The 16,447-nt window shown below is 54.3% G+C and overlaps 1 protein-coding gene across 1 annotated transcript; it reads right to left on the bottom strand.

Moving 5' to 3' along the window:
- Positions 1-7,641: 7,641 nt before the first annotated feature.
- Positions 7,642-9,600, bottom strand: BHLHE22 (basic helix-loop-helix family member e22). Its single transcript, XM_049822981.1, is given in 2 exon segments — positions 7,642-8,234; positions 8,236-9,600. Coding segments are annotated over 2 exon segments (930 nt in total). The 5' UTR covers positions 8,652-9,600; the 3' UTR covers positions 7,642-7,720.
- Positions 9,601-16,447: the final 6,847 nt, after the last annotated feature.

Below are 16,447 nucleotides of genomic sequence, written 5' to 3'. Positions count from 1 at the left end.
AGAAGAAAAGCCTTTAATTCGGCACTGGCATGGAGCAACTCCTTTGAATTTAGGAAATGATCGAGTCTGTTCCGCCCCCCCATCAAACTTGAGCCTGCTCTTACCAGGTGAGGAAAAAAAAGTGGTACTTCTGACATTCTTAGGACATTATTGAAAATTAGTATAAAGATCTGCAATCCACTAGTGATTCCCAAATACAGCTCCTAGGCTTTTCCTTTTGCAAACCTCTGTATAGCACAAGATGTACTACCTAGTCTAAAATATTCTGTCCTCTCGGATCATTCATTTTAAAAGGGAAAATTAATGAAAATTGTTACAATATACAGCACTGTGCCAGCAAAGCGCAACTTGGCGTTTCTAGGTACTACTGTAGCTACTGAGTTCTACAAGTAGGTGTTTAATACGAAGGTTGTACCCCAGAGACATCAGTGTTTCTTCATTCCTTCATGCAGAAATGCTTGTCAGGTACGTCGGTGAGGGTTGTTGAAGATACATCTTAGAGAAGATGGACCTGCAGCATTTTTCTGGGTTTGAGAAATGTCTTTGTAACTATGCGATTGCTTTAATTCTAGATTATATTAGAAGTTACTGATGTTTATAAATAAAAAGTGGCATTGTTTGAGATTTCTTGAAGGGCACATTTCTGAGTGAACTTTCCATGATGGTCTGAAAGATAGCTGGGGGGGAGGGGGGGGGGGATTAATATGACCTCCTAACACTGTATTTTATCTAATATTTGGTTTGACACTAGGTGCTTTCTTGATGTTACTTATATTGCACTCTATTTTAAAATTATCCGAGACATCAATTTATGCATGACATGCTTAATTCATATGAATAAAGCTATTTGAACTGTCAGACCATAGAAAGTGAAGTCTTTTCCTGCCTATTACCTAAACCAGGCTATGTACCCTGGCTAGTCATGTCCCGATAACCCACAACATATCAGAAAAATTATCTCATTACAAAAACACCCCTTAAAACTATGCATATGAAAGTATTGTGAACCTTGAGTTACTGTCTATGTTTATAAATAGTAGTAAGTATGAAGAAATGGGTGCTGCATATATGGACGCACGTAAAAAAATAGAAAATGTTCCGGTTTCATTTGAAAGCAAGGAATGAAATTGTAGTAGGATCTTTATCCTGATATAAACCGGTACGGTGTCTACGTAGCCTATCCTATGCATCAGGCTTGCCTGGGATCTCAGGTACTGAGGTGGTGTGAATACATCATTCGTAATAGCAGAAATGTGCTTGTCTTCAAAACTATTTACAGCGAAATAAATAATCAAAAGAAGCCTAAGCTTCAGCTGTTCCTGCTAGGAGCCTTGCAGGATTCTATCTTGCAAGATTTTGTTAAACCGATTTTGACACTGATGTGTTGCTTTGTATTCCCCCCTCCCCCCCCCCCCCCCCAAACAGGAGCTATGAGTACAGCAAAGTTGAATAAAAGTCTAGGTTCTGGCTACAGAGAGAGTAAAAGAGAGTCAGTAAACACCCCGTGATGACTTTTGACAGCGACTTCTTTGCTATCAGCTCATCTCTCCAAACTACCTCTTCCTTCCAAATAGTTTAGTCGCTAACCTCCTACAGGCAGCAAGTCTTTCCCTGTCTAATTTCCATCTGGTGAGCCAGTGAATCGGCTGTCTTCTCGACGTGTTTTTCAGTTGCCTTCTAAAAAGGAAATCTTTCCAGCAGCCTCTTGCAAAATCGGCGCCGCAGGTAGCTGCGGCAGCCGCATCGCTCCCGCTTCGAACCTGCAAAGTGGACGGGCATCGGTCGAGCTCGGCACTGATGAAGGGATTGCAGCACCGGTCGGGGGGCTGGGGGGATGCCGCCGCTCCGGGATGCCGCCTCCGTGTGCCCCCGGCCCCGGCGGCGGGGGGCACCGCACAGCCGCCGCCGCCCGCCGGAGTCCCGGCGCCGGCTTGCGCTCGCTGCGCTCCCACCTGCCCCGACCCCCTACGAAAATCAGGAGGAAAAGGGGAGGGCGGGGGGGAGAGGGGGGACTCCTGCAGCCCCTTCCCAAAAGCAGCCCGTGCCTCCAGGGACGCTGGAGTGGGGAAAGGGGGCAGGAGCCCCCGAGGAGGTTCCGAGGGAACCGGTCCGGGTGTTAGGTGAGTTTGGAGGGCTTCGGCTGGCGGAGAGGAGGTTTACTCTGGAAAGGCGATTGTTTGCCCCTAATCCTCAATTAGGAGGATTTTAAAACAGTATTAGAGGGGCAAACTGTTCCGCAACTTCTCGGAAGAAATAATTGTTGATTTAGATAAGCCCTGATCTCTTCAGTGTTTGATGAAGACGTTAATTTATGGCTGTCTCGCAGTTTATGGCTGTCATTAGATTTTCAGCTTTGTCTCTGTTCGAAATGTAGCTTTCTTTTTATTTTAATCCGAGACAATTATGTAGGAAAACGGTTATGTTTGATCTAAAATGCATCGTTTTCCTATAGCATTTCAAATTATTCACAGATCATAGTTCTTGTATGTGCATATATGAATTTAAAAATACAGCAGTAAAGTGCTTGAAACAGACCATAAATTTGCTTCATGTTTTATTACACGTCTCTGAATCAGGTTGAGAGGACAAGGGCAACTAGGGGCTTGGGGAAGGATTTAACCCTTCCCGGGGCTGGAGGTCCAGCCGAACCGGAGCAAATCCGCCTCCGGAGCGCTTCGGGGGAGGGGGAGCCTGGGCGACACCGAGCTGATGAGTGACCACGGGGAAATGGGGCTGGCTGCAGCTCTTGGCTCATTTAGCACATGTCCCTTCTGCGGCGTGCCCGGCTGGTAGGAGTCCCCGAGTCAGGCTGGGCGCCGGGGCCGGGGCCGGGGCCGGGGCCGGGGCCGGGGTGGCCGCGCTGGCTCCCGGCCGCCGTTCCTCCTGCCCGGGCCGGGATGGCAGCCGTGCCGGCGGGCAGGAGCTGCTTAACCCCTGCGGCGCCTGCCTGAGCCAAGCGCGATACTCCATGGAGAGGCGGTATTAAGCCTCCGACGGGCTCCGCTAGCGCCAGAGCCCCGCGGGCGGGGGCCCTGCCCCGCCGAGCGGTCGCGGAGCGAGCGGCGGCGGCGGCGACGGCGACGGCCGGGGCCGGGGCCGGGGCCGGGGCCGGCGAGGAGCCCAGCGCGACTTCCCCAAAGTTTTGTCCCGCTGCGGCAAGGAGCCGTTCCGCCATCTGATTAACGCCCTCGGATACCTCCGGCCTGTTGGCAGCGGGTGCAATCCAAGTTACAAATGATCCTGGAGAGAGTCGCGGAGTCTTGGCTCGCTTATTGTAGCCCCCAGCAGCCCCCCTCCGCCAACACCCCCCCCCCCCCCCCAAAAAAAAAAGTGTTAATTGCTGTAAAGTTTCCGAGCACGTGGATCATTTACTTTGACTGCTGCGTTTTAATTAAAAGCAAACTTATTTATGTTTCTGATGTTTATATTACGCGATTTAATTACGTTTAGAGGCAGCGTGGCACTTTTTCCCCCCCTTCCATCCTAAATCACATTTTCATTAAAGGTTTTAATAAGAAAACTCACTTGACCACTATTCATTATCTAGTCCCCTCCATGCACACAAGTTCACTTACCCATTCATTTATTCACTTACTCATTCCAGCAGATCCGCTGCAACTGCTGCTAGCAGGGATGTGAACACTCATAATTATTTGTCAAAGTCTGGAAAGTGTATTATCCCTTCTTCTAGTGGTAATTAGTTACCATAGCATCTAATACGTAAATGTGCCCAGAGCACACCATTAACAGTTAAGCGGAGGATTCAATTTAACACATGATTATATCTTTCATAAGTCATTACATTAGGAAAGCCAATGTCACTCATGCTGGGACAATCTCGGGCTCCGAGCGGGGGTAAGGGGCCGGGGGCCGGGGGAAGGGAGCCGGGCTGCGCGGCGGGGCCGGACGGAGCCTTCGGAGGAGGCTGGGGGAGAGACGCCGGGGCGGCGGGGCGGCTGGGAACGGGGACGAAGCTCCTCTGAAGGGGGACACGATCATTTCTGGCGAAGCGATCTATCAAGCGTTAAGCGGGGCGGGGGAGCCTCTCTCCTCCTCCCCCCAGCCCCGGCACACACGGCGCTCGCGTTGGCGAGACCTGCCCGGGGACTGGCCCAGCGGCTCCGTCTCGCCTCCCGGCGAGGCTGCTCGGCGGGGCGCGGAGGGACCGGAGCGGGGGCCGGCAGCGGCGGCACCTCCGCCCGGCACAGACCCCGCTCGCCCCCCCCCCAGGCAAGGCAGGAGGAGGCGAGAGAGCCCAAAGTCGGGCGGCAGGAATGAAAAGCGCTCTCGTTCCGCTTTCCCGTCGCTCCGAAGCAGAGGCAGACGAGAGAGAGAGGCGACCGGAGGGAGGGACCGCCCGACGGGCCACCGACGGCAGCGGCCGCCCTCGCTCCTCCGAGCCGGCGGGGAGCAGCCCCGGCCGGGCCCGCACACGCCGCCCGCGCCTCGGCCCCTTCCCACGGGAGGCAGGAGGCAGAGCGTGGGCCTCCCACGGCCCCTCGCCCAGGTCCCGGCCGCGCCAGGAGTTTGCTGGGACCCGGCTTGCCTCCCCCCGTCCCACGCCCGGGCACAGCCGAGCGGCTCCCGCGCCTTCCAGGGGAACCTCTCCGGGAAGCCCGCTCGGTAGCCAGAGAGATATTAAGCGGTAAATCTTGCAGCAAATGTGTCCTGCGATGTTATACGCACTCACACTCCACACACGCGGGCGCGCGCGCGCGCACACGCACACGCGCACACGCGCGCGCGCGCGCGCGCGCGGCCACGCCAAGCTGGTGGCGGTGGTTAATTCCTAATCAGAATGATGGACAGCAGAGACAGAACAATACAAACTAATGGCTGTGTTGCTGATCACTTTACCCCTTGATTAAAGACACCCAATTATGGCGCAGAACAGTGTCGTAATTATGTTCCTTAATCACATCCAGGAGGTTTAATTGCCTTAACGATGTGTTTCATTAAATGAATTTAGGTATTATAGTCGACAGTTTTCATACACAGTTGTTTTCAAATTAACATAATATTAGACATCGTCATGGAAATTGTTTTAATAATCATAATTAGACGCACCCAGCCTTTGTCTAGTAAATGCTGAGAGACGCTTCTCCTTGCGCCTGGGGGCTGATCTGCCCACCCTCTCTGGGCTGCCTTCCCACAGCTCCGCGGCACTTTACAGTTATGTTTCCTGAAAAGTTACAGGTTCTGATTAATCTTTTTTGATGGGAAGTGGAGCAGAAAATATTTATCCCCTTCCCCCGCCCGTGCTGCTGCCGTTGGGAGAGGCGGCTCCGCGGACGCCCGGAGCCGGGCCGGGCCGCCCGCGGGGAGGGGGGCACTCGGCGGGGCCGGGCCCCTCGGCCCGGGCCCGGCAGCTTTGGGGGGCTGCCTGCGACCCCTGCCCTCGGGTTTGGGGCAGGGCGGAGGGGCCACGAAGGGAGGAGCGGCTCCAAACCCTGAGGGGTGGGGAGGAAGGGGGGGGGGGGGGGGGGCGGTCCTGCAGCTCACCCCGGGGCGCTCCCAGCCCCACGGGCCGGGCGGTGCGTGGAGCGGCGGGACGGGCGGGCAGGGCCCGGCACTGCCCCACGGCTGCCCCGCACCGCCGGGGCCCGCCCGCCACGGCCCCGGGGGGGACCCCCCGCGGCGGAAAAACTTCTCGCCCCCCTCCCTGGGAGAGCCTCTGCCGGGAGGGGGGTGCTGGGGGAGGGAGCGGGGTGCTGGGGCGCATTCAGAGCAAGGCGAAGGAAAGGGAACTACCCGCCCCCGCCATCCACCTCCTCAAATCTGGAGATACACGCTTAACAAAGCACGGCGTAATACAAGCGTTTGTTCAAAATATTTTAATAAAGATTCTTTCCGACATAGATACACATACAAACGATCGTACATTGCTGTCATAATCTGATTGACCTATTTAATATATATCACTCTTTACACATCCGTGACCTGCCAACAGATCCATCATGGCTCCTATTTTGCCATCCAACCTGACAGTCCGAATTTGTATTATCTGCAAGTAGTGGAAAATAGCAGGACTCGTTTTTGAAAAGGGAAAAAAAAAAAAAAAAAAAAAAATCTTGATTTACAAATGGCAGAGAGACAGCCACCCAGCCATGCAAACTCAAACTGAAGGCTCACTTTGGGTAAATAGCTACTTCTTGCTTTTCATCTCTCATTTTTCTTCGAAAAAAACCCACCCTCCCAGCCCACCCCACCCCCCAGAGAAAAGAAAAGAATTCCACGCGTTCTGTAAATCAGCCTAAAGTATTTTAAAGTATTTCAACTTAAATAATCCTCCACAGTCAGAATAATTTACATACACATTAAAAGCGGTTTAAATTATACCTTTGAAAACACAGCGCCTGGGAAAACATTGGCTTGGCAAGTGTTCTTGTAGCAGCTATTGCTCTGATGCCTTGTAAAAGTAAATAGATACTACCTGTTATAATGCAAAGAATACCCTTTCAAAAATCAGTTGGTTGAGCAATTAAGAATACACCTTTCCTGTAATTTTTGGACTGAAGCAATTTATTAAAGCTCAATTTAAATACAGGGATGATGCAACTTAAAATCCAGATGACCTTTCAGAAACCTAAGCAGCTCGGATACATCAACATTTCTGGTTATACGTTGTTGGCAAATAAACGTTTTAAACACTTGGCACACAGTTTAAGTTAATCCATAAACAGAATTTTAGAAGCATTTAAAGTAACTGCACATAAGACCCGTGACCTTAACACATGATAAATATTGTTGGTGTGGAAGGGTCATTTAAAGAATAACAAATAAATAGCATGTCTTGTTTTTACATCATTGCAAAGTGGAAAGAAACAAGGTGCACATAAATATTTCTCTTAAAAATGCGATACTTTCAGCCACACGGAGTAGGGGGGTTGACCGGTTATTTTTTGTCTTTTTTTTTTTTTTTTTTTTAACTCTCTCGGTTTTTTTTTTTTAAATCACTCTCACCAAACTTTGCGCATTTTCACAGGATCAAAGTTTAGAGACGATAAAAAATACAAAGTCTTCCATAGCAATGGTCCAGTCTCTTTGTTTCTGCGAGTCGCTTAAATAATAAGTTTACATTTCAAGTTTGTTTGTTTCCTGGCTCAGAATAATAATAATAATACTGCTAATAATAATAATAATAATAATTAAAAAAAAAAATTTCTATGCTCATGTGCCCTCTCCGATGTGTCCCATCCACCTCCGCGCCCGGGTCGCTGGCGGCCCCTTCCTTCCCCTCGCCGGGACCGGGACCGGGCACCAGGGGCCGGGACCGGGGGGCCGGGAGCTCGGGGCAGGGGCCGCTCTCCGTCCCTCTCCCCGGCGCGCTAGCCCCGGCTCCCGGCCCGGCCCGCTGCGCCTCGGCCTCCCCTTTGTCCGGGCGAGCAGCGGGCGCCCGGCGAGAGCCAGCCCCCCCCGCGCCCCCCGGGCCGGGCCTTCCTCCCCGCGGCACCCCCGGCGCCGCGCCCCCTGCCCGGCGCCGCGGGCGCGCCGGCTCCCGCCGCGGTGCCGTCCGGGCCAAGCCCGCGGAGCGGAGGGAGGCGAGGCGAGGCCGGGCGGAGGGAGGCGGGGGCCGGGCAGCGGTCAGTCCCTCCGCCGCCCCCGCGGCCCCCGGCCCGGGGCCGGGCTCGGGGCCGGGGCCGGGGCCGGGGCCGGGCCGCCGGCTGTCGCCGCTCCCCGGGGCCGCGGCGGCGGCGGGGGGCGGCAACGGCGGCGGCGCTTAAGGCTTCTCCGTGCACTGTTTGCAGAGGCTGGAGGAGACGCTGTTGAAAATGGCACATTTCTCCGGGCAGGAGGTGGCGGGGGGCAGCCCGGCGCTGAAGGGGTACCCGGCCGCCTGCTCGTAGGCGCCGAGGGCGGGGTGCAGGGCGGCCGCCGCCGCCGCCGCCGCCGCGGCGGAGCTGGGCAGGGAGGCGGCCGAGATGGCCTGGCCCTGGTTGAGATAAGCCACCAGGCGCCGCATCTCCTCCAGGGCCTGCGCCTGCATCAGGATGTAGTTCTTGGCCAGGAGGAGCGTGGCGATCTTGGAGAGCTTCCGCACCGAGGGGCTGTGCGCGTAGGGGATGACGGCCCGCAGCTCGTCCAGCGCGTCGTTCAGGTCGTGCATCCGCCGCCGCTCCCGCGCGTTGATGTTGAGGCGCAGCGCCTTCTGCTCCTTGGACTTCTTGCTGCCGCCGTGCCCGTGGCTGTTGGAGCAGCCGCCCTCGGCCGCCTTCAGCCCCCCGCCCCCCCCCCCCGCCGCCGCCGCCGCCGCCGCCGCCGCCGCCGCCGCCGCCCGCCGCCGGCGAGGCGACGCGCGGGTCCCCCCCGGCGCCGCGCAGCACCAGCTCGCAGCGGCCGTCGCTGTCGTCGTCGGGGCTCTGCTCGCCGCCGCTGCTCTCGGCCACCGAGCTGCGGCTGGCGCTCTCGCCGTACTTGACGCAGACGGAGCCCGGCGGCAGCGCCAGCGGGTCGCCGCCGACGCCGGGCTGCAGCAGCGCCTCGGGCTCCGCCGCCTCGTAGCAGGCGAGCGGCGAGGGCTGGCGGTCGCGGGGGTGGGAGAGGTCGAGCCCCGGGGGCGAGCGGAAGGCGGACTCCATGCGCTTGGCCGAGGCGGCGAGGCTCTTGTGGAAGAGGTCCTCTTCTGCGGGCAGCCCCAGCGCCCGCTCCATCGGCGCCCCGCTCGCCTCCGCCTCCGCCTCCTCCGCCCCCCTCAGCTCCCGGCCCGCTCCTCCAAGGCTCCGCGCCGCGGCGGGCGGCTCCCCGGCGTCCCGCTGGCAGAAATCGCCTCCCGGCTCCCGCCGGGGCTGCGCCGTGCCCGGCGCCGCGGCTGCCCCTGCTCCGGCTCCGGCTCCGGCTCCGGCGGCGGCTCGGGCTGCGGCTCCGGCTGCGGCTGCGGCTCCGGCGGCGGCTGCGGCTCCGGCTCCGGCTCGGGCTCGGGCTGCGGCTCCGGCGGCGGCTGCGGCTCCGGCTGTGGCTCGGGCTGCGGCTCCGGCTCCGGCTGCGGCTCCGGCTCCGGCTGCGGCTCGGGCTCGGGCTCGCCCTCAGCAGGCGCCGCGCTGGGGCATTGTGCGCTGCCAGCGGAGCCGCTTCCACCGTTTATCTTGCTTGGATTCACCTTCAAGAGATTTCCGGACCCATCAACCAGCAGCCGCCGCAGACGGGGGAGTCTTTTACATCATTATCTCTGAGAGTAGGTTATTATGAAGAAGACTCGCCTGTTGGGACAGAGCTTTCTACCCAATCAGGTTAACGTTTTAATTAATAGGATTAAAACGGTAACAAACAATCCCAGGCGCTATCTGGCCCTGAGTCTGAATAGTTTCATTTCCCAGGTCTGAAGACAGGCAGCAGCTAGAGCTTTATAAGAGGCGCCTGCTCCATTATTCTCCCTGCCATCTGTATACACAGCTTAACGCATATGTTTGCAAGACGTTGTGTCCTGTTAGTAACCCAACAACTGCCTTTAGCTTGACATGTGTGGCGACTTTCACTCATCAATGAGCACACTAAAAGCCCTACTTAGATCGAAGGATGTTCTTTGCCTCCTTCAGCAAATTACAGCCCTGCACTGCAGAAAAGCCCGCTTCAACACTTCCCCTTCCGAGTGCTGCCAGCAGACTTCTGCTAACTTAGCCGTGGAGTCAGGAGTGACACCCTCTCCCCCCACCGCAGCCCACCCACCCCCCGCATTTACATTAACTTATAGCCCCCTCCCACCCCCCACCCGTCTTCCCGAAAAGCATCGCTTGGGAAAGAAAGAAAAAAAAAAAAAAATTAAAAAACCCGGACCAACCCCAACCGCCGTGCCCACTCCTGCCCACCGCCAAAGTCCACCTTGCTCCCCTGGGAGGCGGATGGTCCCCAGCCCACTCCCCCCCCCCGTCCCCCCCCAGCACACGGAGACCAAACTACGGGGAGGTTCCCCTCCTCCTCCCCTCAGCCCCTTTCAAGTAGCAGATTGCCGCTTTCCAGTGATTATCCCCCGTGTCCCTATAAAAGATGTAAAGCCCCAGCAGTTACCTTGAAAATGAACCGATCTGGGGAGGAGGGAGGGCGGGGTGAGAAAGGGCAAAACCCACCAAACTTTTGTTTTATTGTGATTGACCAACTCTTTGCAGCTCCGTCCTTCCCTGCCTCCCTCCGGCGCGCCCGGCTCGGCGGGGGCACCCCGCTCCGCTCCCCGAGGCCGGGATGCCGCCCCGGTTCCCCCGGGCGCGCCGGCCCCCCGCTCCCCTCCCGGGGCTTCTCCTCGGAGCCGGGCACAGGCTCCCCCGCGCTCTCCCAGCAGCTGGAGTGGCAACCCGGGGGCTGGTCTGAATTTTGTCCCCCTGCTCCTCTAATGCTCGAGGCGAGCAGCTCGCTCTCGCTTTTACTGGTAGCGCTCGGAGTATTTAGTGGCAGGTTTTCATCCTTATGACATCAGTAAAAACAATATTTCCCAACACTTGCAGTAAATCATTCTTATGTGGCAGAATTACTGAAGGCTATGAAATTTTTTGGTTTCTCTGGTTTCATTAAAAACCTTTTAATTGTGTCTTTCGGAGTTGGCCCCAGGTGTTGGACTCTTTTCATTACATTTTGCTCTAATGTGATGAAATTCTAATTCTCTCCTTACCATATGGTTAAATTTCCCCACTGAGAATTAGTTGAAAAAGGAGAAATAATCTATTAATCTCTGTAATAGATTCACAAATGAGGTTTGCCACAGAACCTGTTTTTGAATGGTAATATCAGAACAGTTGGGTGCCTTGTTTCAGGAAAGAAAGGACCAGGCGACAACAGAAAACGTTTGAATTTTCACCTGGAAAGAATGAAAAGAAGCCAAGCTGCAGATTTCAGAGTAATTGACTGAGATTTCATCTAGCGAGGACATGACTACAATACAGACCTTCCTCACCTCGTGTCTCCGGATCAGAGGCGAACATACAAGCCGAGCCCTCCGAAGAGGGGGGGGTCTCGCCCCCCGCCCCCCCAGCCCCCTTTGGCTGCTGCGCTTGTCCCTGGTCGCCGTCCAAGCGCACAGTCACCGAGCGCCTCGCTCCCCTCCCCCTTTCCGAGGGATGCCACCGTTAACCTCTATCATTACTAATCCAAAGGCATTTTAGGTTTATTGTTTTCCAATTAGCAACTTCGTTTTCCCTGGGACCGTAAACAAAGGGCTTTATCACGGCAAGAGGGCTGGGGTTTTTTTTTATTATTACTATTTAATCTGCTTAATATCCAACTTGTAAAACTCCTGTGGTCACTGAAGGATGGCGGATACTGTTATTATAATTTGACGGTTAGGGGGGACATTTCATCCCTCGCAGCTTCTTTCTCCGAAGACGGAGGTCTCCGGCTCGATCTCTCCCGCTGATCTGTGGGTTCACTAGCGCTACCTCCCCTCTCTCTGCCTGCAACTTTGGGGACGGCGCACGCTCCCGCTCCGCCGGCGGCCCGGAGGCTGCAGCCGCCTCGCCTGCCCTGGGGGGCGGCGGGCGCTGCCGGCCGCGCCGTCGGGGCGGGGGGACGGGGACACCGCGGCGACCTCCAGGAGGTGCCGGCCGCCTCCTCTCGACCTCGGCTGCGGTCGCTCAGATTTGCAATTTGCGTCTGAAATGTCTCTCTTCGTCTAAGCTTTCTGCTCGTCCCTGTCCACCCGTCAGCCCGCCTGCTGCTGATCTGTCTGGGGATCTGTGTATGTGCTCGTCCCTGCTTCTGCCCGTCCTGTCATCCACCTCGCTTTTGCTTTTCTTTCTCTTCATCCTTTCCTTTCCTTTCCTTTCCTTTCGCCTTCTTCCTGGGTCTGCCCCTGTTCTTGAGACGTGGATGTATCCCAGTCATCTTGCCGATGCCTTCATCCGTGGCTCGCCGCGCTTTGGTGATGCCAACTTTCTTCCAAACTTTAGCTCGGAGGGGGGTGGGGGTGGCGGGGAGAGGAAAGTGCAGGAGGCAAAAAGAGAGCCCCTCTCGCCTCCCCCGGACCCGCCTGTTGTGATCTGCCTCTCCCCCCTCTTCCGAAGAAGTGGCTGTTTAATAGTCTTCGGGAACTTTAGTTTGGAAGCAGGCAGAAGAATTTATAGAAGCTTTAAATGCGGGGCTTATAAAAATACCGGGGAATGGTCTTTGAGGTTTATGCACTCGTAAACTTTTGCTGATTGCTTCTGGGAAGTTGTCAGGCATTTAACACCGCGTTTATCTTACAGCGCAATGAAAACACATCTGCCCAGCGTCTCGTTACCTGCTTTAATTGTGCCGCAGCCCTCTGCCACCGGCTCCACTCCACTTGGGTCATTATTTGGGGGAAGGAGCAGCCCGGAGCCGAGCTGCAGAAGGGACTGCGCCGGCCGCTCCGGAGCATCACCCAGCCTCCACCGTGAGCGGCCGGGCAGGGGCCGTCCCGGGCGGGGAGGGAGGCAGGGGCAGGGGCTGTAAGGGGGCTGGAGGGGCCCAGAATACAGGTGAGAGCGGACAGCACAGCGGTTGCTGATTTTCCATAGCGTCTTTCGCAAGATCTGCTCGAGAGTCATTTTGTTCTGCCCCCCTCCCCCAAGCCAAATCCCCCTTCCCCCTTCCCTCTCCCCAGGGCTGGGCTTCCCGTTTGCTGAAAAGCCTCCGGGAGGAAGGACGCTCTCCAAATTTTCCCTGAAGGCGCCCAGGAGCTCAATGCCGGCGAGGCAGCTTTTAGACAGATCAAGGCATCCTCTCTCCCTGCCTGCTCCGGGCAGAGAGGCACGGCGCGCCCACTGCGGCGGGACGGCCCCGCAGCAAGCCGAGGGCTTGGGATCACCCGCAAAGTCCCCGTCCTTCTTCCAGCGGCTCAGCCCCGAGTCCCTCCTGCCTCTGGCACGCCGAGCCCGGGAGAGAGCAGAGCCGGGCGAGCGTTCCCCATGCAGCGGGGCGGGGGGCAGCCCCGGCTGCAGGGTCTGCCCGGCTATTCCAGCGCTAAGTCAAGCGTCGGAGAGTGCTTTCGTTCGCCGCAGCTGCTTCTGTGTTGTCCTCGCTTTTAGGCAAAGTTTATTTAAGTTCAGGGTGAAGAAAAGACACTTCAAAAAGAAAGAAAATGACACCCCCCCCCCCCCCCCCATTGCATTCGCTCCTAGTGCAAACCTCCTCAGAGGTGTCAGTCCAGAGGCAGCGGCGGGAGGCCGGTGAATTCCCAGCCTGGGAAGCGTTTCCAGCAGCAGCCGGGGACCGGGCAGCCCACCGGGGTCTCGAGGCCGCACGTAGGGGAGGAGAAGGGGCCGATGCTCTCAGCCCCCGCCACGCCCGGCGCAGCATCCTGCTCCCCGGAGCCAGGAGGGTCGAGGAGCGGGGCAGGGTGGTGGGATGCGGCGGCTCCCTGGGTGCAGCCGGGCTTGGGGGATATTTGTGTGGGGAGGGGCTGCGAAACGGAGGAAAGCATCCCTCCCCCCCCCCCCCCCCCCCCCCTCCCGGTCCTTTGCGGGAGGAGAAAAACTGCATTGCTGGACTTGACCCGACAGCGCAGGGGAGTTGAAGCATCTTGGGGTGAGGCACCTCGGCAGGGGAGGGCTGGAGATGCAAAGTCTGGAGGGCTGCAGAGGGGTCAACGACACCTGAAGGTCCCCGCTGAGACCCGCCGGGTGGCCCTTAGGTCCCCTCCGGGCTCTGCGGGGAAGCGCGGCGGTCGCCGCGCTTCCCCGCAGAGCCCGGAGGGGACCTAAGGGCCACCCGGCCCCGGTGGCTGGGCTCCCGATCCAAAATCCACAGCACCATCTCCTGGGCAGCGAGAGAAATGCATGACCCGCCTCGGAGGCGGCGGTGGAAGAAGGAAGGACCGACATGGGGCTGGAGAGGTAGCAAATTACATGGAAATGTGGGGGGAAAAAAAAAAAATTACATGGAAGTGTAAAATAACCCTGAAGCGTGTTTTGGCATGGGGAAGGAAAGAATTATTTATCACCCTTTTGAAGCTGAAACCTATGGGTTGAGGGCTGCGCTTGGACAGGAGTCAAGAGGCTCTCGGGAGGTATTAAGTATTCATTTACATACCACCCCCCAGAAATGCATGTACTTGAAATAGGTTATGGTTGGAAGAGCCTGATGGCATCCCAGTTTCAGGGACAACACCAGGTGTATATGCAGTGACAAACCCACCGAGGTGTTATACTGAGGTTTGTGGCGAAAGAAGACCCTACAACAATTCAGTGTGCTCTGGTTTGGTTTTGGGAAGTTTGAGATTCTTTCTTCCTTCCTTCCTTCCTTCCTTCCTTTCTCTCTTTTGCACTCTCTTTTACCCTTCCTTCCTTTCCTTCCTTCCTTCCTTCCTTTCCTTCCTTCCTTCCTTCCTTTCCTTCCTTCCTTCCTTCCTTCCTTGTCTCTGTCCCCCCCCCTTTTTTTGTCTCCCTCTCCTTCTTTTCCCCAGAGAAAGCCCCTTGAGGGCCTCCAAGCCGTTTCCCTCCTCATGCACATGGTTCCCCATGTATGGGCACTTCTGCTTTGCCCAAACCAGGGTTATTGACATAGTTGCCCTTAGCAAACCGTTCCCTGGATTGACAGAGTTACCTGTTATTTATCTACTTCAGCCTGAATTCTGCCTCATGCAGCTCTAACTAGCTGCTCCCCTCTTGTTTCCAGCTCTCAGAGTAGGTCCTCATTCTCTCTGCTCCTTTCAAACAGCCCCCAGCAAATATTTGGGTGGGTCTCAGCAGGACCAGAGGGCAGAGCTCTGCTCAAGTACAGTTAATATTTACTCCGTGCCCAGCTTTCATTCTTACACTTGACCCTATTTTGTCTATACTGGAAACTTTCCACTGAAGGGAATGTGGCGCTGAGCTTACTCTTCCCACCCTTGCTTGGACAGACTGTAGATGTTTATTTTCAGTTAATATTTCATCACCAAACAGTTTCTATAGGCCTTTCCTTTTCCTTCCATGCTTCTTGAAGTCCTTCCAGTTCACCTTTATTGGTACTGAAAGTACTTAAATCTGAAAGCAGTAGTCGAGGTGCTATCTCATCAGTATTGTATACTGAGAGAGACATCTATCACTTCCCGGGTACATGACACGATGCCTCTGTGTTAGAAGCCCAAAAATTACATTGGAATTTTTTTTTTTTTGGTCACACTGCTAGATCCTATTTAATTTACTGAAGCCCATACATCCAAATCTATATGTTAGCAGGCACGTATATTACACCTACTGTATTCCCTTCAGTCACCACTTTGCAATTATAGGAAGAAAAAAATGCTTGCGTGTGCCTTTCTTCCATTCCTTATAAATCCATGCTGTTTATTGGTTGTGGATCCATTCTCCCCTAAGTGCTTAGGATTTTTACCTTTTAATATTTTTTCCACTATATTACTGCAGGCTGAAGTTAGGCTTACCAGATGGTAGATGACAGGTTCACTCTTTCTCTTCCTCTTCCCTTGCCATTTTTAAAGACCAGTAACATGCTCCCCTTTCTTTTCAGACCTCTTAGAGTTCACTAACTCTCCAGGAACACTTTAAAATAATTGTGAGTAGTTTGTTTAAGTTCCTTAGTTAATTCCTTTTCCTCCCTGTGCTGCACATCACAGAGATATGCTCAGTTTCACATCCTTAGTTTTCTCCCCCTCAACCTTCCTTACGACCTTCCCTCAACAATCATAACTAAAAGGTTGTTTTTCCTAATTGTACTTTATTTTTCATAAAAAATATAATTCAATACTTTTGCTAATTTAGAATCATCACTCCTTTTGTTCCCTCTTTGTAGAATAACAATCCTCTTTTATTCCTGGCAATTCCCTTCATCCCCTTGTAATTAAAAAATCATCTAGAGTCTATACACATCTAAGGAGTTGCTACATTGAAAAATGGAGGCACTATCGCTAGCAGTGTTGTAATACTCTATAAATAAGGCAATTTTATATGTTTAATAACTTATCATGGGCATAAAATACAAAAGTGTGTTGAAATACGGTTCAGTAAGAGTCAAAATCCATATATTTAACAGTGAAAAATAATTTTGTTCTCAAACACTTCCTGTATTTCAACTATTTTTGAATTAAAGTGTAAGCTCATTTCCCATTACATCCCATCAGTTGCCATGATAAGTAACAAGAAAAAAACAAAGAATTTCCTTCCTGGGTTACTTTGCTAAATTCATACTTTAATCTTTTGGTAGACGATGTTTTTCAAACACACTCAGATGTCTGATTGTCAGCTTTATGTCTCAGGAAGTATTCCCAGCAATTCAGGTACAGTAAAGTATCTACCTCTAGCAAGTCTCTGTGTACTATATAACTTTTATAGTCATTATAAAAAGTAATTTATTGAAAAAACTTAAACCTTTTCCAACTCAACTGACTTTTGATTTAAAGGTGTGTGCTCCTGGTTATGGTAATCAGGTGTGGTAGGTGCTTTTTTCAGAATTAGGTTTGCTGTTTATGTCACAAAGTTTAGAAGCTCTGAGAGTAACATCCTCTAAAACATAGCATGTTCATAGAAACAGAGATATCAGCTCATGTTTCACTGTTACAGTGTCG

This window comes from Accipiter gentilis, chromosome 2 (genome assembly GCF_929443795.1).
Source record: "Accipiter gentilis chromosome 2, bAccGen1.1, whole genome shotgun sequence".
In the NCBI taxonomy this organism is placed as follows: Eukaryota; Metazoa; Chordata; class Aves; order Accipitriformes; family Accipitridae; genus Astur; species Astur gentilis.
Note: the sequence above shows the minus strand (reverse complement) of the source record. Positions and strands in the feature narration are given on the sequence as shown.